The sequence below is a fragment of the Chionomys nivalis genome, chromosome 8, assembly GCF_950005125.1.
Source record: "Chionomys nivalis chromosome 8, mChiNiv1.1, whole genome shotgun sequence".
NCBI classification, from domain to species: Eukaryota; Metazoa; Chordata; class Mammalia; order Rodentia; family Cricetidae; genus Chionomys; species Chionomys nivalis.
The window spans coordinates 56,721,630-56,747,817 of NC_080093.1; the positions used below are offsets into that span (position 1 = coordinate 56,721,630).

Below are 26,188 nucleotides of genomic sequence, written 5' to 3' on the forward strand. Positions count from 1 at the left end.
TTGGGACTTTGATGAGGATTGCATTGAATCTGTGGATTGCTTTAGTTAAGATTGCCATTTTTATTGTGTGGATGCTATCTATCCAAGAGCATGGGAGATCTTTTCATTTCTGCTATCTTCTGGGTATTTAGATGCCAAATAATGAAACAAGATCACTTTCTTGCCCCATACAAAAATCAATACAAAATGGATCAAAGATCAAATCTAATGCCTGAAAGAGAGAAGAAACATTTTAAATCATCTGGGTGTTTTTCAGATAAGACTCCCAAAGCACAAACAACAAAACCAAAAATAGCCAAGTAAGATCATATCACACTGAGAAATGTTATCATAGCAAATGGAAATTAACAAATACTTTCAAAGTAGTCATCTGAACAGAGATTATTATTTTTATAATTTTTTAAAAAATGCTGCAAGATCCCCGGAGGCAGTAGGCAGCAGAAATGCTGTAGGTCCCAAATGGTGGTAGCGAGCCATGTGGAGGCAGACAGCGGGCCCTGGGAGCAGCCAGTCCCAGGCAGAGACAGCTGCTGGTCCCAGAGCGGTGGTGGTGGTGGTGGTGGGCCATGTGGCGGCAGACAGTGGGCTTTGGGAACAGCCAGTCCCAGGCAGAGATGGCTGCCGGTCCCTGAGCAGTGACTGGTCCCAGGAAGGGAGACACATGGCGGGCGGGCAGAAGACAGAGACGTGGATAGACACGACTTGCAGAGTGAGGTTGAATATTTATTCAGGGGGTTATGAAGGGGGTAGGGAGAAGGGAGGCAGAGAGAGAGAAGGAGAGAGAGGGGGGGGAGAGAGGAAAAGAGGAGAGGAGAGAGAGACGGGGGTAGGGAGCAGAGAAGTGGGGAGAGAGGCAGAAGCGAAGCTGCCTCTCTGAGAGGAAGATGGAAAAGAGAGCAAGCTCAGGCCTGAAGCTGAAGATCAGCCTGCCTCAGCGGATGGGGGAGGGAGTGGGCGTGGCTTGTCTCTTAAAGGGACCAGAGTCCAAAACCATAACAATTATCCAGAGTAAAGACTCTCCCAATGTCAAGGCTTTATAGCTATCATTTCATTTATTAAGTTTTCTGTGAGTTTACCCTTATTTTATTTCCTTAACATTTTAAAATAGCAAAACATGAACCTGTCTTACTATGCAAAGGCCTCTGTCTGTCTGATTCTTGGATGAGACTAGAAATTGTGTGTGGATATGTGGCCTGAGTATGAATCCTTTGGTTTCTGCCTGATGGTAGGCCTCAACTCAGAAGATCTGGCATTGAGATCCAAAGCAGGTTGGCTAGTTTTATGTCAACTTAACACAAACTAGAGTCATTTTGGAAGAAGGGCTCTCAACTGAGAAGATGCTTCCATAAGATTGGCCTGTAGGCATGTCTGGAGTACATTTTCATAATTAAGGATTGACATGGGAGGGCTTGGTTCATTATGGGCAGTGCCACACCTGCGTTGGTGGTCCTGGGTGCTATAAGAAAACAGGCTGATAATGAAATCCTGATTTATTCATAGATAAGTGCCTTTCTCGGCCATCTTCAGAGAAACTTCCTTGTGCATCAGATGGGAACAAATACAGAGACCCACAACCAGACATTATACAGAGAGCGAGAGATCTTGGAATATTTAGCCCTAAATGGAATGTCTCTATCAAATCCCTCCCCTCAGAGCTCAGAGAATCCCAAAGGAGAGGAGGAAGAAAGAGTTTAACAGTCAGAGGGGAATGGAGAACACCAAAAGGCCCTCTGTACCAATATGATCAAAGCTCTTATGAACTCATAGACTGAGGTATCTTGAATAGGGCCTGTACAGGTCTATATCATGTCATCGTCACATATATTATAGTTTCCAATTTAGTATTTTTATGAGATTCCCAAGTGTACTAATGAGTGGGTCTCTGATTCTTGTGCCTTCTCTTAGGCACTTTTCCTTTTGTTCATTTGTCTTATCCAATTCTGATGTGTTAGTTTTGTTTTATCTTACTTTATTTTATCATCATCCTTGAGAACTCTGTTTGCTTTCTATTGAGATACAAAAACGAAATGGATCTGGATGGGAGGGGAGGTAAAGAGGGACTGGGAGGGGCAGAGAAGAGGTAAACTGTAATCAGGTTATATAATGTGAGAAAAAGTCTATTTTCAGCAAATGGACAAAAATAAAAATAAGCAAAGCTTGCTGAGCAAGCCATGAGGAATCTAACCAGGAAGCAGTGTCCCTCCATGTTCCCTACTTTAGTTCTGGACTCCAGGTTACTCCCTTGGGCTTCTGTCCTGATTTCCCTTGACGATGGACAGTAATGGGAGGGGGTGTTTTATCACAACACTAGAAACCCTGAATACGACCCAAGGCAAAAATGTGTGTTTGTGTCTCAGTGGTGCTGCGCTGTCGGTACAGCTGTCTTCTACATTATATTGCTTCGTGTCTAAGGAGATGGAATGGCGGCAACCCCTTGGTTCCACAGTTAGTGGTTCCACTGTTTAGTTTTTAGGTACTGGCTGAGTGCAGGAGACATATGGCTCTAATCTGTACTGGATTTTGGTAGTGCAGTCTGGTACTGAGCACAAATTTAAGAGCTGGGCTTGATTCCTTTCCATCTCTCAAATAGGAATCCTTTCACTGGTCTTGGGGAGCACTTCCTTCTATGTCATATTCAGTCTATAATGTCTTCTATGGTATAAAATTTATGGCATCCCTTCAGTTTCCTTTCTTCTTGTGAAGTTAGTTTGGTGTATAAACAGTTTTGCAATTTGTACATCTGTGGTCATTTATCACTGGTGAATCTTAACTATCACTTTGCCCAATTCATGAAAAGATATTTGTATGATACATGGGATTTGAACTCCAGGAACAAGACCTTTATGATCAAAAAGGCTTATTATTTCATATAGTTTGATGTTTTAGTCTGCCTAAAGTATTTATATAATTGTGTTTAAATTATACTTTCCTGCTACATGGAGTTTTTTCTCATGTTTTTACCAACTTGTACTGGTTTCATAAAATGAAAGGGAAATGGGCTTTCTGCTGTTCAAACCTCAGAGAAATTTGGAGTTGAGCAGAACTGTGACCCCCAAGTTTGTTCATTACTGAATAATTCTCCATTAAATGTTTCCTAAATCTCCCCAGTGTAACCACTGGCTGTATTCCTAAAATAATTGTTAATTTCTTACAGATAAAAATGGTTTTGACTTACTGTTGTTTTCCTGGGGTGATTGTTTTCAATTAATTTGTAACATTTTTGTGTTTTCAAATAAAATTGACACATTTTCAAAACCTTCAATTATATCTCATGAAACCCTACTGGATATTTAAACTATTACCTCCAGACTTATTTATGATTATTTCTCTTATTCTATTTCTGATTGATTTTTCAGACTACTATAAGTATTAAAAACTTTCTAATGGAGCAGTATTTTGCATTTTCACTTTTTTGTTTTTTTGTTTTGTTTTGTTTTTTTATTGTTTATTTATTTATTAAAGATTTCTGCCTTATCCCCGCCACCACCTCCCATGCATTTTCATTTTTATTGTTTTTATTGAGCTATATATTTTTCTCTTCTCCCCTCCGTTCCTCTCCCCTTCCTTTTTATCCTCTCCCATGGTCCTCATGATCCCAATTTACTCAGGAGATCTTGACCTCTTTCATTTCTCATGTACATTAGATCCAGTATGTCTCTCTTAGGGTCCTCATTGTTGCCTAGATTCTCTGGGATTGTGAATTGTAGGCTGTTTTTTCTTTGATTTATGTCTAAAAGCCACTTATGAGCGAGTACATATGACATTTGTCTTTCTGGGTCTGGGTTACCTCACTCAATATGAAGTTTTCTAGATCCATCTATTTGTTCACAAATTTTAAGATATCTTTTTTTCTGTTGTGTAGTACTCCATTTTGCAAATGTAGCACATTTTCCTTATCCATTTTTCAGTCGAGGGTCATTTAGGTTGTTTCCAGGTTCTGGCTCTGTGAGTGAGAAGTCAGGAGACCAGATGGTAGAGTAAGGTATAAGAACCATCTCAGTGTATATCCACCCAAAAGATGTCATCATGTGTAGAATACCTGCTGTGTAGATGAGGGTAATAACTGGGGTCAGGGATACAGCTGTGTCTCCAAGCACCGTCAGAAAAGCACAGTTTTTGGTGCTGATGGAAAAAGTAAAACATAGAAATGTCCTGAATGAAGGATGCTCTACTTAATCCACATGTTCAAGAAGACAAGGAAAGAAAAGATGTCCTTCTTGATCCAAATTAGTAGGGCAAGAGTTTCTAGGTAAGAAATTAAAAGCAAGGGAAATATATGTGGTTTCCAAACGGTGTGGTACAGAAGACATAGAACAAAAACTATACATGACAAAAATATGTTCACTCCTCCTTTTTCTGACAGCAGAGAATTTTGAGATGATCAAGTCTGAAAATCAGATGTTGAAGTGATAAATTGTGGTATTTTCTCAGAAGCCAACAGACACAGTAGTGGAGTTAATATTCTCCATTATGATGTTGAATCCCAACCAGACAATGGTGACAGAGTTTGTGTTGGAAGGGTTCTCAGAGAACCCTAGTCTAAGACTGCTCCTGATAATCTGCTTCCTGACCCTCTACACAATGGCTCTCATAGGAAACATTGTCATCATTGCTTTGGTCACTTCCAGCACTGGGCTCCACAGCCCCATGTACTTTTTCCTGTGTAACCTGGCCACCATGGATATTGTCTGCACCTCCTCTGTGCTGCCCAAGGCACTGCTTGGCCTAGTGTCTGAGATAAACACCATCTCCTTCAAGGGGTGCATGACCCAGCTCTTCTTCCTTGTGTGGTCCTTGTCTTCCGAGCTGCTGCTGCTCACGGTCATGGCCTATGACCGCTACGTGGCCATCTGCCATCCCCTGCACTACAGCTCTAGGATGAGCCCACGTCTGTGTGGGGTCCTGGCCTTGAGTGTGTGGTCCATCTGTGCTCTGAATTCATCCATCAACACTGGTCTGATGACACGGCTGTCATTCTGTGGCCCCAATGTCATCACCCACTTCTTCTGTGAGATCCCCCCACTCCTCCTCCTCTCCTGCAGCTCCACATATGTGAATAGCATCATGACTCTTATAGCAGATGCCTTTTATGGAGGCATCAACTTCTTCCTCACCTTACTCTCCTATGGCTGCATCATCGCCAGCATCCTGCGCATGCGTTCTGCTGAGGGCAAGAGGAAGGCCTTTTCTACCTGCTCCTCCCACCTCATCGTTGTCTGTGTGTACTACTCATCTGTGTTCTGTGCCTACATCAGTCCTGCTTCCAGCTACAGCCCAGAAAGAAGCAAAGTGACTTCAGTGCTGTACTCGGTCCTCAGCCCAACCCTGAACCCCCTCATCTATACACTGAGGAACAAGGATGTCAAGCTGGCCCTGGGGAGGCTCCTGCCCTCTTTCTCACATTAAGTGGAAAGGGTAGGCTGCTCTCCTGACTTGGCCTGTTCTCATACATGCTTTCCTGAGAGCAGCCTCATGGAGCGGGGAGGGGGAAGGGGGGAACTTGCTGTTTTAGAAAACTATTCTCTAATGCAAGGACTAGACAGTTCTACTTACTGTAACCCCCAAAACAACAAAATTGTTAGAGACAATGAAAAATGCAAGCTTTATTCCCTGACAAGTACAAACATTTTCAAAAATAATTGAAGTTTATGTAAATGGAGATTCCATATTCCTGGTCTGGAAGATTTCCGTGGGTGACAACAGTGATGGTCACAAAACAAAGCCCTTTCCTCCAGTGTCGCCCTGCAAACATCCCAGGGCTTTGTTCCGAAATACAGCTAAGAATCGAAACTTCATAAGGAAACTTGAGGGACAGAATGGCCATCTTGTCCTGGGAAAACCAATGTTGAATGAGACAGATTTCCATTTCACAGCCTCCTTCTGAACTGTGGTTGTTCAAGCTGTTGACACTGGCATGAAGGGGCAATTGGTGGAGCAGAGATAAAGTTTAAGTTTCAAAAATGGATTTACATTTGTCAGACTGCCTTTATGCCATATTGATGAGACAATTGAACTGATGGGAAAGATGAATTGTTTCCAACAGTTTTGGGAGAATTAGATGAATGTCTATGCACAAAGGGTGAAGTTGAGTGCTTCTTGCACACCATAAATAAAAATCATCAAAAATGGATCATAGACAAAAGTTCAAAGGCTAAACTCTTATTTTCATTCAATATATGTTGATCACAGTCATTCCCTTCTTGTTACCCTTCAAAGAGCCTCCCTACCTCCCTACCCATCCAATATCATACTCTCTTCTACCCAGTCTGTCTGCCTCTCAAACAAACAAAAACTAAAAATAAACAAATGTCAATAAGACAAAAAGAGCAAAACAAAAGGCATAGACATAAAAAAAAATTGTTGACCACTTTCTAATGGCTAAATCTCTTAAAACTCATTGAGAATAGAAAGGAGGAGGAGGACAGGAGAGGGAGGGGAAGTGCATCTGAGACCCTTTCTAAGATATGGTGGAAAGACGACTCGGTGGAGAAAGAGCAGCATCTACAGCAACAGCTGCCAACACAGTTCTGCATCATTTTCAGACTAAATACATTCTTCATCATCCTGCTTCCTTGACCCTTCTTATACGTTCTACCATACTAGGACTTGTGATGTAAGTCAAATATGTTATATTAATTAGCTTTTCATCCTTGTGACCCAAATATTTTTTCCAAAACATTTATTCTGTCTCATGGCTTTAGAAGCTTCAGTCCATGGGCGCTTGGCTCTTTGCTTTGGCCTATTGTGAGGCAGGGCCTCATGGTAGTGGGATAATGTGGTGGAGAAGCTTCTTCACACTGTGACAGCCCAGGACACAGATTTAAGGAACACCTGTGCTCAACTGGCTTTCTCCTTTCTAGAAAGCCCGAGCGTTTTAGTCCCCAGTCCCTGGGATGGTGTTGCCCACATGGAGAGTGGATGCCCTGCTTCAGTAAATCCTGACTCTCACCTGCATGGACAGAAGCGTCCATAAGTGATCTCCTAAGTAATTCTGGATTCAGCTATGGTGACAAAAAATGATTAACATATGTGTCATTGGTCTCAGGCCGTTTCACCTGTTGGTTCTTTTCACACTGTTTGCTTCACCATCAAGTCGCATTTTGTACTACTCCTTCTGTTATTAGTCACATGACTGCTGTTTAAGAACAACTGGTAATGACCCAAGCACTAAGTATTCAAATGGCCACAAGCATATATACATGCATACATCTCATAAATGCATTATTTGGTATAGCTAGAATTCTCTCCTGCCCTCCAGTTCCCAAGTAACCACTCAGAGGCTTAATATTAATTACAAATTATTTGAACTATTAGCTCAGGATTATTATTAACTATCTTTTACAACTTAAATTAACCCATTTCTATTAGTCCATATTTTACCACAGGGCCCGTGGCTTGTTACCATGACATCATACTTCTCCAGTGGCTGCTACTATCTCCCAAACCCTTCCTTCTTTTTCCCTGTATCCTTGCTTGGATTTTCAGCCTGGCTCTTGGCCAAATCAGCTTCTTTATTAACCAATGGTAATAAAACATATTTACAGCATACAGAAGGGCATTCCATGTCAATTTGGGAATTCTTATCACAGTGAGACATGCCAACATTACCTACATGGAACACAGTGTAACAGTGATCTTCCAAGAAAAGTCAGTTCATACAAAATATACCAGACACTGGGTCCAAAGTCAGAACTGTGACTAAGAAAACCTAGGAGGTGTCACTGTGTCTAGGAAAGAGTTCCTGTGCCAGTGACTGGCTCTGGTCTGACCTGTGTATTGAAATTAGGGGAGGCTCGGCAGGCATCAGAGGCTTTCCAGCTCAATGTCCTAATCTTTCTTTATCCTTCGATAATGGGTGTCCTTCCCTTAACCTGAGATACAAGCTATGCTCTAAGGAATCTTATGAAATGATAATGGGAAAGACATAAAATGTCAAGCCAGGGCTATTGAGTCCATAGGAATTATGGACTGAGAACAGGGATTCCTCATCCCTGTAACATTGTAGTGGCTGTTGGCACAGAAGTTCAAGGAATTTAATTACAACTCACTAAAGACTTACACTCTGTTATTAATTAGTAGTGAGGTTCAGTTCAGTGAGTCACAGCAGTAGCTTAATGTTTAAGAACAGTGTTCTTACACCTAAATACATTTGAATGTATTAGATATGTGGAAATATGTAAGAGTTGCTTTACAAATTGAAAAAAATGAACAAATTCAGTACAAAACGAAGCATTTCTTATACAAAGGCTTGAATATGTTGTCTGAGGTGACAGCTTAGCCTACATGCTCAATAATCAGGAGATGCATACATGAAGCCTTCTTCCTGTGGCTTTCAGAGTTCCTCTCTAATCTTAGAGTCTTTGAGGGAGAAAATAAGACTTTATTTGAGGGAGGTTTTGAATTCCTTTTTTCTCAGGGTATAAATGAGGGGGTTGAGAGATGGAGTCACAGTGGTATGCAAAATGTTCATGGCCTTGTATAGGAGCCCACGGTGGACTGGATATAGCTGGAAAATGCTGTGGAGTAATACAGGGTACCAGCACTGGTGGGTAGAACAGGTGGAGAAGGTACTCTTCTTACTTTCTGCAGAGAAAATAAGAGCAAATCAGAGCAAATAAGTAGGATGCTGGTGATGATGAAGCCATAGGTCAACTTGATAACAACAGAAATAAAATCAGCACCTTTACCTGGGAGCCCTTTGCGGAAGCCTGTCCGCTCTCCTGCCTCCTTTTCCTGAAGACTCTGAAGATCCATGAGGGAGACCCAGCCTTTCTTTTTTGTGCCATTCCTTTGTGTCAGCCTCCAATACCCAGAGGCACTCTGCACCTGCAAGCGCACTGGCCACACTGGCTTGAGAATTGGGTAATTGATCTTTCATTCCTCTGCCTTCTATTACAAATTCCCCGTCTCAGCCCCAGTCCCGTAGCAAACCACTTGCACAAGAGTCCCGTCTTCCCTCTCAGACTCAACTCCATGGCAACTGCTCCAAATACCACAGCAGATCAAGTTTTACTCCTCCCTGTGGACCCTTTCAGCATGCTCCCTTTTTATAATTTCTTCTATTTTATTTTTTTAAAAGAAAACAAATTAGGGTTTTTCATTATACATACCAATCCCAGTTTCCTCTCCCTCCCCTCCTCCCATGCCCTTCACCTTCTCCTCACCCCCACCCCATCCACTCCTCAGAGAGGGTAAGGCATGTTGCTTTGGGGAAGGTCCAAGGCCCTCCCTACTGTATCTAGGCTGAGCAAGGTGTCCATCCAAAGACACTAGGTTCCCCAAATGCCAGAACAAGCAGTAGGAATAAATCCTGGTGCCACTGCGATTGGCCCTGCATTCTTCCCCAGCCATACAATTATCACCCACATTCAGAGAGACTAGTTTGAACCTATTCTGGCTCCTTCCCAGTCCGGTTGGATTTGGTGAGCTCCCATTGGCTCAGGTAAGCTGTTTCAGTGGGTGTCCCCATCATAGACTTGACCTCTTTGCTCATATTCTCACTCCTCCCACTCTTCAACTGGACTTTGGGAGCTCAGCCCAGTGCTGTTACAGGTCTCTACCTCTGTGTCCATCAGTTGCTGGATGAAGGTTCTGTGGTGACATTTCCGATAGTCATCCATCTGACTACAGGGCAAGGCCAGTTCGGGCCCCTCTCCATTATTATTTAGGGTCTTAGCCGTGGTCATCCTTTTGGATTCCTGGGACTTTCTCTAGTGCCAGGTTTCTTGCTAGCCCCATAATGGCTTCCTCAATCAAAATATTTCTTTCTTTGTTTTCATCTCTGTCCTTCCTCCATCTTGACTATCCCACTCCCTCAAGTTCAACTTCAGCACTCTCTTTTAGTCCATTCTAACCCTTCCTTTCAGCCCCCAATACCTATAAACATGCTCTACCCCGACCCCCAATGGGGGAGGATAAATGGACAGGGCAGAGGAAGGGTATTAGAGAGGGAGAGACAGGGAGGAGGAATAAGTAGAATTTAGGACATTTGAAGCTATAGATTTGATATATAGTTTAAATGAAGTTATACCACTTGGGGTGTTAATATCTTCCCAAGAGCCAGTGACTATCTAACAAACAACAATTCCATGCTTTGGAAAATTTTTAAGTCGACAGCCATGGCAAGTCAATCATCCCCAAAAACACTGTAGGCTATTGCTGTTGCCCTGGGTGGCCTCCTAGAATTTGAGGGTAGTCCTTACTGCTGAAGACATCATACACTTCAGATGCAGGATTTGGAGGAATCCAATTGTATTTCACCCAGAAGCCTCCTCCCTGAGAATGAACTTTCATAATACCAGAAGGTGATATATAGGCTGCCAAAGAAGAAAGACAATTGGTATCTTTCCCTTTGTGTTACCTATGAACTACGACAACAAGCAGCATGGCAAGATTTCCCTAAAGGTACAACAGCAATGCTTATGTCTTGGCAGTAGCCAACAGCTGTCTAATTGGACTCAGAGCCCATCAATAGGACAGAATTCTTGCCTAATACTGTAAATCCATCCAACTACAGTAGTTGGACAGGTCACAGACATAGCGGAGAACCTTCTACTGCCACATTCCCAAACTAATACAAACTCTACCAGTATACCCACAGGTAGGTTCAGCTCTCACCCTCCATCAAAGCTTCTTAATGTATAGGAAGCCAAAACTGATCAAAATGCAAGGAGGAACTGACTGTGAGCTGCCCAGCCCTAATGTGCATTGTAGACCTAATGTATACTGAAGATACAAAACAACCTCCATACCTAAATCTCAAGGAAGATCAGGGAGGAGGGAGTGGCAAACCTATGAGCCGGACCATTGAGATATATACTGCAACGTTGTGTCATCTACACAGGACAGGAGCTGTATTTACAAACCCTCAAGAAAGTGGTTATTTAAACAAGACCTGAACAATGACAACACCAGCTGATATGCTGATGTGGGTGGTGGAGATCTGAAGAGCCCTCAGCAATTAACCACTGCTCAGAGTGAGGATCAGTCCTCCCCATGGACTAGCCCCGTAATTAGTTATCCAGTACCAAGTGGTCAGCTCTAAATGCATATAAATATGACAACTCTAAATGAATTTAGCAGGTTTTATTTGAATATTCCTGTGTGGGTAAAAACAGAAAGAATAAATAAAAAGGAAGCCATGAAGCTGAGAGAAAGGAGAGCATAGAAAAAAGATTGAAAGGAGAGGAAATGATAAAAACGCTATACACACATATGAACTATAAGACAAACCTCAAAAATATGAAAATCAGCTAATTAATTGAATCAGTATATAAAGGAGCAATAAAAAGCAGCCATTGGAAGGTACACAGGTCAACCAGAAGGAGACAGAGAGATCAAAAGGCCATCAGAGTTAGCCAATGACCTTGATACAGTACAAGCCAGAAGTAAGGGTTTGGATCTGGCATCAAAGGTCTTTGGATTTATTCCAAGAAGTCAGCAGACCCTGAAGGACAGCTATGATCACCCTCATAGTTCCCTTTCTACCTACAACCTCCAAACTGACAGGCTCCCAATCATACAGCACCTGCTACATCACTCCACAGTGGAAATGATGAGGCTCTGGGTTCAAGAAACCTCTTGCTGCTAGCACTGTGTGATGCTGACTCCCTCAGGGTGAGAGCCAGCTTTGGCAGGCCTTATCTCATCACACAGGGCCACAGCATGCTGACAGAATACCCACAACATACCCACAGCATGGCAAGAGTCTCCATGAAAATTCTTTCAGATGTATACTTAAAAGTGGAAAGAAATCAATTTTTCAGATATTTTACTAACAGGAAAGACCAATTGTCCTCAAATGACCAAGCCCATTTTTACTCTCAGGTCCCCTATCTGCATGCAAGCCACAACCAAGGCTATACTCGGCCTTTGTTTTTAACCCTTTGTGGGTTAAAAGAGAAGAGGTGCACAAAGCACTGACTACTTAGAACTCCTGGCTCACGTGACAGCAGCAGAGAGGGCTAGGAATAAGCCACACCCACTTTTGATGTTTTGGGGGATTCACTTAACTGTTGAATATCATAGCCTTATGGATGCCCCTCTGATCCTACAGAGTATCAAGTAGAGGTCCCACGGCTTCTCAGTGAAGTGAAGCAGTCAAATAGTTGTCTCTTGTGGGTCAACAAATTGTGTCTCCAGGAAAAGTAATACGGACCACTACCAAACCTGAGATCCCCCAGTGCAGCAGAGAGGAAGGCAGCAGGGCCAACAACGACTCAGCAGCAGGACAGAAGTCTCCTAAGGGCAACTTTGACATCCTTGTTCCTCAGAGTGTAGATGAGGGGGTTCAAGGTGGGTGCCACAGAGGTGTAGATGACAGACACCACCTTGTCCTTGTTCAGTGAGTAGCTGGAGGAAGGGCGGATGTACGTGTAGATGACGGTGGAGTAGTACATGCTCACCACGATGAGGTGGGCAGAGCAGGTGGAAAAGGCACGTCGCTTGCCCTCAGAAGAGCGAATCCTCAGGATGCTGGCCACAATACAGCCATAGGAAATCATGGTCACAGAGAAGTTCCCTACGGCCAGAAACACATCTGCAGCAAAGGCCATGGCTTCGTTCAGTTGTGTTGGAGCACAGGAGAGCTTCAGCAGTGGCGGAATCTCACAAAAGAAGTGCTCTATCACGTTGGAGCTGCAGAAGGGTAGACGCAGCATCAGGCTTGTGTGCACGCTGGTGTTAGTCAGGCTGATGGCCCAGACAAGTCCAGCCAGGAACGCACACACCCTAGGGCCCATCCAGGCACTATAGTGTAGGGGGCAACAGATGGCCACAAAGCGGTCATAAGCCATAGCTGAGAAGAGCAGAAGCTCTGCCCCCAGTGACCACGTGAAGAAGAAGAGCTGGGTCATGCAGCCCCCATAAGAGATGGTCCTCTGCCCAACCATGCTGTCCAGTAGCTTGGGTAGGATTGTGGAGGTGCAGAGGATGTCCACTATAGCCAGGTTGACCAGGAAGAAGTACATGGGGGTGTGTAGGGATGGGCTGGCACTGATTGTCACCATAATGAGCAGGTTTCCTGAGACTGCAGCCATGTAGAGACAAAGGAAGCTGAGGAAAAGTGGTACCTGAAGATGAGGCATCTCTGAGAATCCCAGAATGAGGAACTCAGTGACCAGTGTCCCATTCATTATAAAGCTGGGGAGGCCTCAGGATCCAGGAGCAGTGGGTTTTCTGTGGCAGCTCTGACAGGGGCTGAAGAGGAAACACATGCTCTAGCCAAGTTTGTGCTAACCACCCACCCCAGGTGTGCTGAAATCTCAGACTGCCTCTAGTAAGAAGAGAGCAATGTACCACCCAGTGCTGCATGTATGTTTCTAGGTGTGGGACTTCTAGGAGACTTCTGTGACCACTCATGAGCCTTGGGGACCCGGGGTATTTCTCCATTGGGAGGGTTCTTTCCCTAGACTTCAGGGACCATGGAGAATGGCCAGGAAGACTCCAGGGTGTGTCCTGCTAACAGGGATAGCTGCAGGTTCCTTCTATTCAAGGGCTCAGAGAGTGGATGAGAATGGGAAGAAATGAGGAAGATGGCAAGTGTCCCTCACCTGGACATACAAAACACCATCAATCATGGTCTTCAAGGGTGACCGGTGCACTCACCTATGTAAATCACATCCATCCATCTGTGTGTCACTGGAACTGAATATCAAAGGCTTTAAAGTAGGGCACCGGACAGAACTGAGCCCTGTCTCACCCTTACACCCATGTAGCCACACATTGGCTTCAAACTTAAAACTACAGCTGAGTTTAGAAAAGCCTTATACAGAGTGTGTCTGGATGCATAAGGGCCACATTCCAGGGCTGATGTGACTTCTCATATAAACTATTGCAAGAATACTGGAGCTCAAAGTTGACATTTGCAAATAATCCACTATATTATATTCCTTTTTAAGGATCATTGTTATTTTCATGCACCTGTATGCAGCCAGCATCATAAGAAACTATTACTTGGTTTGGGCATAGACCTCAACTCTCCAATCTGTCTCAGGTATTGTCTGCAAGGTGGATGACCTTATCTGAATATTACAAGGTTGTGTCCCTGTAGGGGTGACCAGAAGGTCGTGAACCACATCACCCGTGGAGTGTGCTCCCTGGTTCTGGAGATGCTGTAGAGTTCAACTCAACATCTGAGAAGGGAGTAGAAGGAAAAGAAGAAGAGGTGGGAATAGGAACAGAAAGACAGAGAAAGGAAGACAGAGACATAAGTACAGGGAGAGAAAAACAGGGAGGCAAAGATAGGGAGAGACAATACAGAGAGAGAGAGAGAGAGAGAGAGAGAGAGAGAGAGAGGCAGAGATGGGGGAGATAGAGGCAGGTTCTGAGAGGGGGCTTACACTATGATTTGACCAAGTAGTCCATTTTTTCATAAGCTTGCAGAACTTTCTCAAAAATAGCAGCTTAAATGGTCTATTGAGCCTTGGTCACATAGGAAGAGCAATATGCTCCTACTACCAAAATATTGTCATTAACATTCAAACACATGTATAGCTACAAGTACAATCAATACAAAACTCACATGGTAAATCTATAACATGAATCTTCCCAGGTGTCCTCTCCAGACATTTTTTTCTTAACACCTCTCTCTCTTTCTCCAACTTCATTAGAACCAAATTAAGTTTAAAATATTTAAAGAGCATATGATGACATCTCTAAATTAAGAGAGGGCATTAGGATAGTCTGTGTGAGGACCAGAGTCCCTGCATCCTCTATAATGGAACAGCTATAAAGCTCACAGGGAGAAGTCAGGCCCTGAGGGACCAATTAAGCAGAACCACACTGGCTTCTTGAGCAGGACTGGCTGGGGAGATGACCAAGCCTCTTCTCAGGAAATGCAGCACACACTTGATAGGACCCATGACTCAAGGGCTGGTCTCTCTCTGCCCTGCTACCCAGGGACTTGTTGTTTTCCAACATCACCAGTGACAGCAGAGGCCAAAAGGAGCACTCAGGCAGATGAGATGTTTGTGCCTTGAGCCAATTTTCTCCTCAAATCACTTCTTTAAATCTCAAAGAGTCCTTCATTCCAGATAGAAACACTTGAGAGGCCAAGGGCAGACACTTTCCCAGCTCTTCTGGCTGTCCTCTGACACAATCTGACTGGTCACAATCAGCTTTATCTGCTCTAAGTGGATAATGTCCTCAGGCTGCTGCAGCTGTCACAATTCTGCTCTTCACTCAGTGAACAAGAACAAACCTCACCTAAGCACAATAACATCTCTTCCTGGTCCTGAAGTCATCTCGACCTCAGCAAATCGTGCTGCACTAGTGTTGATCAGTGTCTAGAAGACTGTCCTATCCCCGTAAAGGTCATGTGACTTCTGTGACTTTTCAGGGACCCAAATCATTTTATGTTGTAATATGGTTAGCTGGTTCTTGTATTGACATGGCAAGCTACTGGCCTCAAGTGGACATCTGGGCTCTGGCCAAGGCACCTCTCCATACTGGGGATGGATCTTGATATAAACTCATATTGCCTCAGTAATTGAATTCATGCCTTAATTGTTGTCTTCTTCTTGGATTCAAGGACACAGTCACATCTCACTGAGCTGATTATAGTAATAAGGACTGGTACATTAGTTCATCATTTCTTCCAGCCCTTCTCTGTTTCTGCCCCCTGTAACATTGAGGTCCTGCTAGTTGGGGTTTCTGTTTCACCCAGTACTCTACAGCCAGCAAGCCCCAAAGAAAATCACACAGAGATCTCTATAAGTTATAAAGCTGATTGGCCCATTAGCTCAGGCTACATATTAGCTCTTGTAGCTTATATTAACCCATTGTTCTTATCTATGCTAGCCACATGGTTCAGTACCTTTCTCAGCAGGGTAGTTCACATCTTGCTTCTTCAGAGTCTGGGCAGGAGTGGGAGGAATCAACTTCCTCGTTCCCAGAATTCTCCTGTTCTCATTGCATCATTTCTATTTCCTGTCTGGTTTTCCCACCTATACTTCCTGCCTGGCCAATCAGCGTTTATTTAAAACATGATTGACAGAATACGGACAATTCTCCCACACCACTTCCCCTTCTTTAAAAAAAAAAAAAAAGGAAAATATCCATAGTCCATTTTTTTGGGAATATGGGCATAGTATTCCAGGCTACTTCCAGCTGATTGGGGGTGCTGATAATCTTATGGGGACCTAAAGAAAATTTAGAGTTGTGATCAAGTCCTGACTGAAGTATTCTGTGAGTCTTGATCATCTCAGATAGCAGTCTTTAATCTGTTATGGATGAAGAACTCAGACATCTGGGCGATCTATTCCTGCTGGAGATTTCTCAGGTGGTCTTCCTTTATCAAAGTTGATTTTTCTTAACTCTGAATAAACCGAGAGCCTCTCATTTTCTGTGGAAACAAAAGCAAAATCTCTTCTCCAAAGTAACATACATTTTTACTTCAGTTTTGAAGATATTTTCAAAATACCTATCTTGGATTAATTCTGAAGCATTTATAAGCAAATATCTTTTAGCAGCTGTTGCTCCTTCCTCAGCATTCAAACAATTTAAAGAGAGCATAATAGCATACAGTATCAAGATTCTCTGTGTATTTTCCATCTTTACATGGCTTTATTTTAACCTCTTTTTTTTTATTTTTACACTTACTTTTTGAGACAGGTTCTCTGTATATCTTTGTCCTGGAATAACTCTGTAGACCAGGCTGTCCTTGAACTCACAGAGATCCATCTATCTCTGCCTCCCAGGCAAATCCTACCAGCGTGTGCCACCACAACTGGCTACTCTCTTTCTTTCTTTTTTTTTACTCTGAGAACTTTAACCTTTAGCCTGTATATATTTTTAACACACTGTAAACCATTTAGAGGTTTTCTTCCTCTTTGAGCCCCCTCCACATCGCCAACAATTACTGATATAGATACTTTGAGTTCTGTGTCCCAGTACACACTTCCAGCCTGTGCCCGGTCATTTATGTGCTCAGTTACAATTTGCTGGTCACAGCTCTGAAGCAGGTCTCAAAGCAAACTCAGGCAACAGTGCTGGCTTGCCTCAGCAGGGCCCTCCCCACCCTACAAACCAACACACAGGGCTGCACTGGTGCTACAAGAGCTCTATCCATTGCTTCTAGATGCTCAGCTCCTCCTGTAGCTGTGATCTAGGCTAGGACTTCAACCCCAAATACCACGTTATTGTATGTTGAGACAAAGACGGATTATCAGAATCTAACCACTTTGCAAAAGCCCATCATCTGGTTACAAGACCCCAGTGCCTAAGCCCATGGGAAAATTTTTATATTCAAGCCATAACCTTCTCCTTTCATTGAACAATCTCTGACCATTCTACTTGGAGGAAACCATTTGGGCACTGGCTTTTCAAGACATTGGTTGTGTTAATGAGAGAGAAGACAGAAATTGAAGTGTTCAGAGTTGGCCTTAATCAATGTAAGAAGGAGATGAATCAGAAATCAGACTTCTTGTTTTTTCCTAGCTCTCTGTTCCCAGGATGCACCACCACCACTCAAGGAAGTCCCTGGGAGTTGGTTTCAAATCCACAGCTATAGTAAAAATGAAATCCACCTCTAGGTGGAGACACGCCCTTGTGCCTCCCTCTGGTGTTAGTCCACTTCAACAAGTCAAAGACCGGCTGTGGGATGGGGTGGGGTGGGGTTCCCCCTAGAAAAGAGAGTTCTCCTTAAGATGGTATATACTTTCTGTCCTAGGACTCTCCCCGTAGCACAGGAACTGCCATGAGACTTGCCTGGGTCTGCTGCCTTTCTGAGTCCTGACTCTGAGGGAAAGAACTATTCCTTTTGCTTTTCCTCTTTCTTCTTCTTTCAAGTGCTGGACAGAGTGTGAAAATGCCTTAAACTCCCTAACACTTTCAGGCTTCCCGCTCTCGCTCCCGCTCCCGCTCTCTCTCGCTTGCTCTCGCTCTCGCTCTGCTACCCACCTGTGACTGTCTGTTACCACAAGACAGTCCTTCCTTCAGGCTGGTTTTCATACATGGATTATTTTCCCCTTCGTTTCGCCATTCTTTTCTTCCAGGGAAGTCACAAGATTTAGAGTGCTTGCCATGGATTTTTTTATTTTAATTCCCTAACCCTTCGGGCCTTCTTTTTTTTCTTTCTAAACAATCCCCCTAGCCATGTGGCTTACTGCCATGCCTATTTGATTGTTTTATTTCAAACAGAATGCCTCCATCCCACCTCCCCTTCTCCATTCTTTTCCTCTGGGCAGCTGCAATATTTCCAGCTTGTCTGAACCCGAGGTTTTACTTTTCAACTCTACTAAGCTGTCCTTGCACTTCCCTGTGAGTCGGTCCTTAAGGTAACGTATTACTAAGACTTGAAACTCAACAAGGGACCCAACTTTCCTGATATGACATGATGGCTGCACTCAGACTCCCCACGATTGCACTCCTTTCTTGTCCTTTAATTAGTTCATCAGCTAAGAAAATGAACTCATTCCTAACCCCCAGAAGCTTTCAGATGCTTCAAAACCTGAAAAATAATAATACCCCAAAACTCACAATATCTTCTGTGGGAACATTTTATTTATCCAGAATATACTTTGCTTCTTGAAGAAAACTGCTCACCTAACCCAAATGAGATGGTAAAGGCATTACTAACCACATCACAATTGCTGTAGCTGGAGATACAATGTAAGAGACAGCAAGTATGCCCTCCTTCAGTATAGCTTGATACACCCATGGCCACCCTGAAGCAAGGTGGCTTTGGTGGCCATGGGAGAGCTTGGTCTACAGCAATGGCAATGAAATAAGCAGAACAATAGAGCATGGAGTGAGATCTGTGGTCATGGGGTTGTTGACATTCTCCACTGGAGAAGAGAGGTCACAAGCACCACTCTTCCCTGTCTATCTGTGCAAAATCTTAGAAATGCTAAAGTATACAGATATTAAACTTGATAAGGGCAGGACTATTAATTAATGCAGTTGTCCATCAAATCATTCATTCACAAAGCTTAACTTGACAGAGTCTTTCTTTGGTTTGTTCACCCTTTGAGTATTTGGAATACATAGATGATATTTTAGCAGGCTGTCCAGGAAAGTCATACCACACCTCCTGTAGCACACCTTCAGTTCAGTCTGCCGCCATACTGCCCGCAATACACTCAAACTTGTCTGGTCGAAGAAGCTAAGGAGAGTCAGACCTGGTTAGTACTCACTCACGTGGAAGAGCCTACTACTATACAGAGCAATGAATTATAGTCTTGTCTTAAGGTTATTATATTACAAGTCACGGGAGAACAAAGATGAAGTAAGTTTTCTTATAAGGAGATCCTTATGAGGGAAGAGGAGAGGAGAACTTGAGGGAATGGGATAGTCGAGAAGGAGGAAGGATAGAGATGGAGAGCAAGGAAAGAGATTATCTTGGTAAGGGAGCCACTATGGGGCTAGCAAGAAACTGGACACTTGAGAAATTCCCAGGAATCCACAAGGATGACCCTAACCAAGACCCTAAGCAATAGAGGAGAGGGTGCCCGAACTGGCCTTGCCCTGTAGTTAGATTGATGTCACCATAGAACCTTCATCCAGTAACTGATGGAAGCAGAGGCAGAGATCCACAGCAGAGCACTGGACTGGGCTCCCAAAGTCCAGTTGAAGAGTAGGAGGAGTGAGGGCTGGAGAGATGGCTCAGAGGCTAAGAGCATTGCCTGCTCTTCCTGAGTTCAATTCCCAGCAACCACATGGTGGCTTACAACCATCTGTAATGGGGTCTGGTGCCCTCTTCTGGCCTGCAAGCATACACACAGACAGAATATTGTATACATAATAAATAAATAAATAAATATTTTTTTAAAAAGAGAGTGGGAGGAGTGAGAAAACGAGCAAAGAGATTAAGGCCGTGATGGGGACACCCACTGGAACAGCTTACCTGAGCTAATGGGAGCTCACCAACTCTTGCCTGACAGGGAAGGAACCAGCATAGGACCAAACTAGGCCTTCGGAATGTGGGTGGCAATTGTATGACAGGAGCAGACTGTGAAGACAGGATTTATCCCTACTGATTTTACTGGCTTTTTGGAACCCATTCTCTTTGGATGGATACCTTGCTCAGCCTAGATATAGTAGGAATGACCGTGGTCCTTCCTCAAAGCAATATACTAGACTTTGTTGACTCCCCATGGGAAGACTTACCTCTCTGAGGAGTGGATGGGGCTAGGGAGAGAAAATGGAGGGGTTAGGAGGAGGGTAGGGAATAGGAACTGGGATTGGCATGTAAAATGAGAAAAAAATAGTTTTTTAAAAAATAAAGAAATGAGTAGGCTTCAAATTCTGTGCCTCTTTCTATCAATGTATGTAGGATGTGTTAAAAGGCAGTTAGAGATCCCATTACATGTTGCTGGGAGTGGGAAGGGTAAAATCTGCATGAAAACTTCATTACAAAACTCAGCAGGTCCACACCCTGAAGCGTCTCCCATGCCGTTCACAGTCTCCAGAGAGGACGAAAATCATAGAAGAGGACTTATGCACAGTTATTTATGGAAGCTGTGTAATAAAATGTGTTATAATCACAGAACTTAGTGTGCATCAAAATTAGAAAGGAACAAAGTACTAGTCACACATGAGAACAGGAATGAATATTTAAAATACTGCTGCGGGGTTGCAGAGATGGATGAAGATAGAGACAGAGACCCACACTGGAGCACTGGACTGAGCTCCCAAGGTCCAGATGAAGAGCAGAAGGAGGGAGAACATGAGCAAGGAAGTCAGGACCGCGAGGTGTGTGTTCACCCACTGAGACAGTGTGCCTGATCTAATGGGAGCTCACCAAGGCCAGCTGGACTGGGTCTGAACGAGCATGTGATCAAACTGGACTCTCTGAATGTGGCTGACAATGAGGGTGGACTGAGAAGCCAATGACAATGGCACTGGGTTTTGATTCTACTGCATGTACTGGCTTTTTGGGAGCCTAGTCTGTTTGGATGCACACCTTCCTAGACCTGGATGGAGGAGGGAGGGCCTTGGACTTCCCACAGGGCAGGGAACCCTGACTTCTCTTAGGACTTGAGAGGGGGGAGTGGGAGGAGGGAGTAGGAGGAAAATAGGATGAGGGGATGAGGTGGAAATTTTTAATAAATAAAAAAATAAAGAAAAAGAAAAATACTCTTAGGACTGGAGAGCGAGGGGTAGGGGGAGTAGGGGGAGTGGGAGGGAAATGGGAGGATAGGAGGAGGTGGAAATTTTAAATAAATAAATATAAAAATAAATTTTAAAAAAGAAAATAAAATTAATAAAACAGAAACAAGCACTGTGCTATGAAAGAAGACACTGGCAAAAGAATGTGGGCTGTGTGGTTTCATTTGTACCAAGTTCTACAACACACAAAACTCACCTATAGCTGAAACAGCAGAACAGAGACGACCTCAGGCCTGACAGGCTGAGCAGCCCTGGGTCGAGCATCCTAGATTGAAGATTACCAACTCCAGTCTCCACAGAGACTTGGCCTGTGTGTGTGTGCCAAACCTCAGTAAATGACACCCAACTCATGCATTTCACTGTCTGAAAATTTTACTGAAAGAGCTATAAGCTAGAAAAACCCATAAACAAATGATGCCCTCTAATATGCATACGAATGCATTTAAGGAAGAGTGCAAGTGCAGTGTGCTTTGAAATGAGTAAAACAGAGGATCACATGAGTAAAGCAAGGAAGCAGATTTCAAGCAACAGCCCAGCATGAGAACAATGGGGACAAATTCACAGGTATCCAGCTCAATCCTGTCCAGTTCACTATGCTTGAACTCTTTCAGTAAGGAGCTGTGGGCATTCAAACCCTAGACACAGGGTAGAAAGCACATCTCAAGAGCAAACGCGTAGGGCCAACGGCATGGCTCGGCAGGTAAGGGTGTTTGCTGCCAAACCTGATAATCTGAGTTCGAGTCTGAGAGCCCATATGGCAGAAGGAAAGAGTTGGTTCCTATAGCCTGGTCTCTGATCTCTACATGAACAAGCAGTTAACAAACAGTTCAAGGTCTTCAAAAACCAGTTACACCAATGGATTCAGAGGACGGGGCAGAGGCAGCTGTACATTTGGATGTTGCTGCCAACAGTACCAAATAATACAGGGTTCATCACAGCCTAGAGAAAATGGCCTGGAGGAGAAAGGAGAGTCCAGGACAATAGAATTGAGAGGCCAGAGGTAGAATGAACTCCTAGCCACGCTGCAGATGCTTCTGTCCAAACAAAAAATAAAAATAAAACGACTGGTTGGTACCCTCAGTTATGACAACAGAACTTTCCAACTGAAAAGGAAAAGATAAGTCAACCCACCCCTTCCTGGGCATTACTGCTATGGGAGGCATACTTGTTCTTTCTCCTCTCACTGGTGTGGAGACCATGAAGCCACCAGACACAGTCCTTCTCAAGTCCAATATCAGGGTATGGATGATTTTCACCGACAAAGGATTCCAAAAACTTCTTTATCAGAAACACCAGGCTACAGACTTGGAGCCTTCCCCAAACCTGGATGCCCACACTGACAGAAAGAAATGGCCAGTGTCTCCTCCAAGAGGAGAGTACGTTGTGCATTCATCTGTCACATAAATCACACTTCTGTTCCTTGCCATGGCATCAGATTCTTAGTCATAGGTTCCAACTAGTTCATCAACAGCTGGATTGAGCTGCACCACTGCTTTCTGCCTTCTCAACAGACACAGGGAAACACCTTCCTGAGGGCCACTTTGACATCCTTATTCCTCAGAGAGTAAATGAGGGGGTTCAAGGTAGGGCTGACTGCTGTGTACAATAAGGCAACCACCTTGCCATTTTCCAAGGAAGATCCGGAGCCAGGCTGCACATAGGTATAGATGACAGTGGAGTAATACAAGGTGACCACCACCAGATGGGCAGAGCAGGTGGAGAAAGCACGCTTCTTGCCCTCTGCAGAGCGGATGCGTAGGATGCTGGCAATGATGAAGCTGTAGGATACCATGGTAAACAGGAAGTTGACCACACCAAAATAAATGTCTGCAATGACAATCATGATGTTGTTGAGGGTGGTCGGGCTACAAGACAGCAGTAGTAGTGTTGGGATTTCACATAAAAAGTGACGAATTTGGTTGGGGCCACAGAAATGGAGCCTTGCCATCAGGCCAGTGTGCACGGATGTGCTAACTGCACTAATGACCCACACACTGGCCGCCAGCAGGACACAGACGGGCCGACTCATCAGCATGCTGTAGTGCAGTGGGCGACAGATGGCCACATAGCGGTCATAGGCCATGGCTGTAAGCAGCAGCAGCTCAGCCCCCAGAAACCAGGTTAGGAAGAAAAGCTGGATCAAGCATCCCTTATAAGAGATGTGGCTGCCCTTCCGCACCAGACCTTCCAACAGCTTGGGAAGAACAGTGGATGTGCAAACAATGTCCAGCAGAGCCAGGTTTGCAAGGAAGAAGTACATTGGGGTGTGAAGACTTGGGTTTAGGCTGATGGCCATGAAAATGAGGGTGTTTCCTGCAAGAGCCAGGATATAGAAAGTGGAGAAAAAGGCCAAGAAGAAAGCCTGGAACCCAGGATCCCCAGAAAATCCCTGCAGGACAAACTCTACCACTGCTGTGTAGTTGTTCATTGCGATTTGAGATTGAGCCCCTGGGAGTTACTGTGACACAGGTGGGTATGGTCAAGGAGACACAGGGTGTAGAGCATCCTTCATCTCACATAGGGTCTTTCAGGTGTGACTATGAATACTTGCCATGGGTGCTGTTTCTGTAGAAAACACATAATTAACATGATGACATCATCTCTCACCATAGTGTGCTAATCTGAACTCTCTACTCTGCACACAAACGACCCAGAACAAAAGAAAACCCTGCCCATGATGGGCAATATCCTTCTGTAACATCTGTTTGCTTTGATATTGATCATGTCCTATGATATCCTGAGACCTGGAATTTCTATAAGCCTATATATGCCAGACAGCTAAAGCTTACCAAGGGCCAATCTGGTCTCCAGGACAGGGTTTTTAGGACCTAGAGATGAGCAGCCTCATCAAGGAGTAGACCAGGCTTCTCGGATGCGGGCTGAAAAACAGTTCTGGGGAAGCATGCTTGGGGGTCTGCAGCATGGAGCAGTAACAGCATTCCATGCAGTTGGCACAGACAGTCCTGGCTCTTGGAAAATGAAATCGACATCTCTTGTGAACACCACAACTGCCTATTTCTCCTGGCCACCCTAAGCACTCCTTGTGGATAGTAAACACAGAGAGGTAGATAGGCATCACCTGCCTTTCCTGGGCCTGGTGGAGGCTAGTGTCTGTCAGAGAAGGTGGCAGGCTGTGCCAGGGCTGGAAACACAGCATGAAAGGCATGGACCCAGCTTCACCAAGTTCCCAAATTTCTAGGCTACCACCCTTGCCCTGTGTCTTCCCTACACATCATGCACCCGTCTATCTCTAATCAGGTCTCTTCAAACATATGCATTTCTTAGGCCTAGAAGCAGGTAGACTTATGTGGTAAACAAAGTTCTGCACTCTCTAGTGTCTCCATGGGACTGAGTGGTCGCAGACCCTTTCTAGAGATTCAGGAATGGGCTGTTGGCTCCATGGAAACAAATAACCCATATCAGGGTATGTCCTGAACAAGAAAGCATATCTTCTCCCCTGAAGATGCACAGATCAAGGCCTTTCTCCTGCAGGGTGAGCTTGAGAGTCCCACTGAAAAACCAAGAAACCCATAAAGCTTCCAGCGCCAATACCTGTCCCTGCAAAAGCAAAGGTTGGTCTGTCAGTATTCCCTGCAGATGTCAGTGGGCCTCATACAGCACACAGGGCTTCTCAGTGAGCCCCCAAATTCTCTCTGTCTGCCTCTCAACCCAGTTCCTATCTGACTGCAGCTCTGGGTCACAGGTGGCTTTGAGCCCTGAAATCTGCACCAGATTCACAGGAAACCACCATGCCTCTCTCAGAGATCCAGATCTGCCTCAGAGCCAAGTCACAGGGCAAGTTTTCTGTTCTGCACTGATCAATGGCTCAGATACATCCCAAAGCAGACCCACAGAGGCCAAGCTCTTAGCTTCAAACTGAAGCTGTGAAGGAAAGTGACTCTAGTAACAAATATTTTAAAATATTTATATAGGTCAGGACAAAACCAAATATCTTTTGAGAATAATCACACACACACAAAGAAAAAAAGCAGGGACGGTAGATGCCCATAGGAAAGATGTGAGAAGAGGAAGGATCAGCTCACATGGAAAGAGAAGTTGTCCCTGAGTGTCCATCTAAGTCCACGATGTCTGCATGTCATGGAGAACATGCAGTGTGGACACAGAATGAGAGTCCTCTGTCTCTTTTGCTTGCTGTTGACCTTAATGCAGAGTTTGCCCCTTGGGGTGGACACTGAGACTTCTGAGGAATGTCCCTCGGAGAGCAATTACCTACTCTGAGGTAAACAGGAGTCCCTGCTGGGGCCATAGTCCCTAAGCTGAGGCACCAGGACGCTAAGACACAGAGAAAGAAGGCACCTGAGGTCATATGCACAGGTCTAGGACACTGAACTCTACGGTGACTTCTACCCTGGGGATGCCCTCAAGACAGCTTGGCTGAGAGTCATGGCCATTTGATCCATGTAAGAAGACAGATTTCACATTAACATATAATTCCTGAGCATAGTCTATGAGTTTACCTCACCTAACTATATCATCTTGGTGTGATATAGTTCTATCAATAAACCAACACTGATTGGCCCATTATTGTATAGGGAGATTGAGCAAGGGCCACTCTCATTGCATTGTGTAGGGAGTGTGGTTGGTCAATAAAGGACATCACAGTTGAGGTTCATCATGAGTGTATGCATCTTTTCATTGCAGTGTTCAAATCCTCTCATGAGGACAGAGTGTGTGAAGTCTGTGGAGATGAAGATCAGCATCAGTAAACAGGACTTCAGTTCCACCATGTTCTGTGCACTGGGTATAGATAACAAGGCACCTGAGTTCTTAGCAGCAGATTGGCTTCCCTGCAGAAGCAGAAGGCCCACAGCAGGTGGGAGGACCATCTTCTGAAGTTCTAGAACAGTTAAGAAAGTAACCTATTCAGAATCAGCTATTATAAAAAAATCCAAAGGAACTAAAATGATCACACTTCACAAACTAAATGATCATTGTCCACCTTAAGTTGCAAATCTTCCTAAGTCCTCAAATTCTGTCTATACACACATTCTCAATCTCTCACAAAACCTCACTCTCTTAGCATAACAGCAAATGCAACAGCCTCAGCACAACTCAAGAT

At 44.2% G+C, this 26,188-nt stretch overlaps 3 protein-coding genes across 3 annotated transcripts; 1 reads left to right on the forward strand and 2 right to left on the reverse strand.

The window, feature by feature from the left end:
* Positions 1–4,452: 4,452 nt before the first annotated feature.
* LOC130880230 (olfactory receptor 13A1-like) lies at positions 4,453–5,406 on the forward strand. The gene has a single exon (XM_057779172.1). The coding sequence runs from the start codon at positions 4,471–4,473 to the stop codon at positions 5,404–5,406; it is 936 nt and encodes a 311-aa protein (XP_057635155.1). The 5' UTR covers positions 4,453–4,470.
* A 6,812-nt stretch (positions 5,407–12,218) lies between these two features.
* On the reverse strand, positions 12,219–15,857 carry LOC130880074 (olfactory receptor 13G1-like). Its single transcript, XM_057778911.1, has 2 exons — positions 15,815–15,857; positions 12,219–13,197 (listed from the first exon to the last, which is right to left on the reverse strand). Exon 2 carries the CDS (start codon positions 13,131–13,133, stop codon positions 12,219–12,221), a length of 915 nt encoding a protein of 304 aa, XP_057634894.1. The 5' UTR covers positions 13,134–13,197; positions 15,815–15,857.
* A 6,755-nt stretch (positions 15,858–22,612) lies between these two features.
* Positions 22,613–23,536, reverse strand: LOC130879890 (olfactory receptor 13A1-like). The gene has a single exon (XM_057778718.1). It carries the CDS (start codon positions 23,534–23,536, stop codon positions 22,613–22,615), a length of 924 nt encoding a protein of 307 aa, XP_057634701.1.
* Positions 23,537–26,188: the final 2,652 nt, after the last annotated feature.

Excerpts from the sequence above, each read along its gene's own strand:
- LOC130879890 (XM_057778718.1), bottom strand. The coding sequence starts at position 23,536 with ATGAACAACTACACAGCAGTGGTAGAGTTTGTCCTGCAGGGATTTTCT.
- LOC130880230 (XM_057779172.1), top strand. The coding sequence starts at position 4,471 with ATGATGTTGAATCCCAACCAGACAATGGTGACAGAGTTTGTGTTGGAA.
- LOC130880074 (XM_057778911.1), bottom strand. The coding sequence starts at position 13,133 with ATGAATGGGACACTGGTCACTGAGTTCCTCATTCTGGGATTCTCAGAG.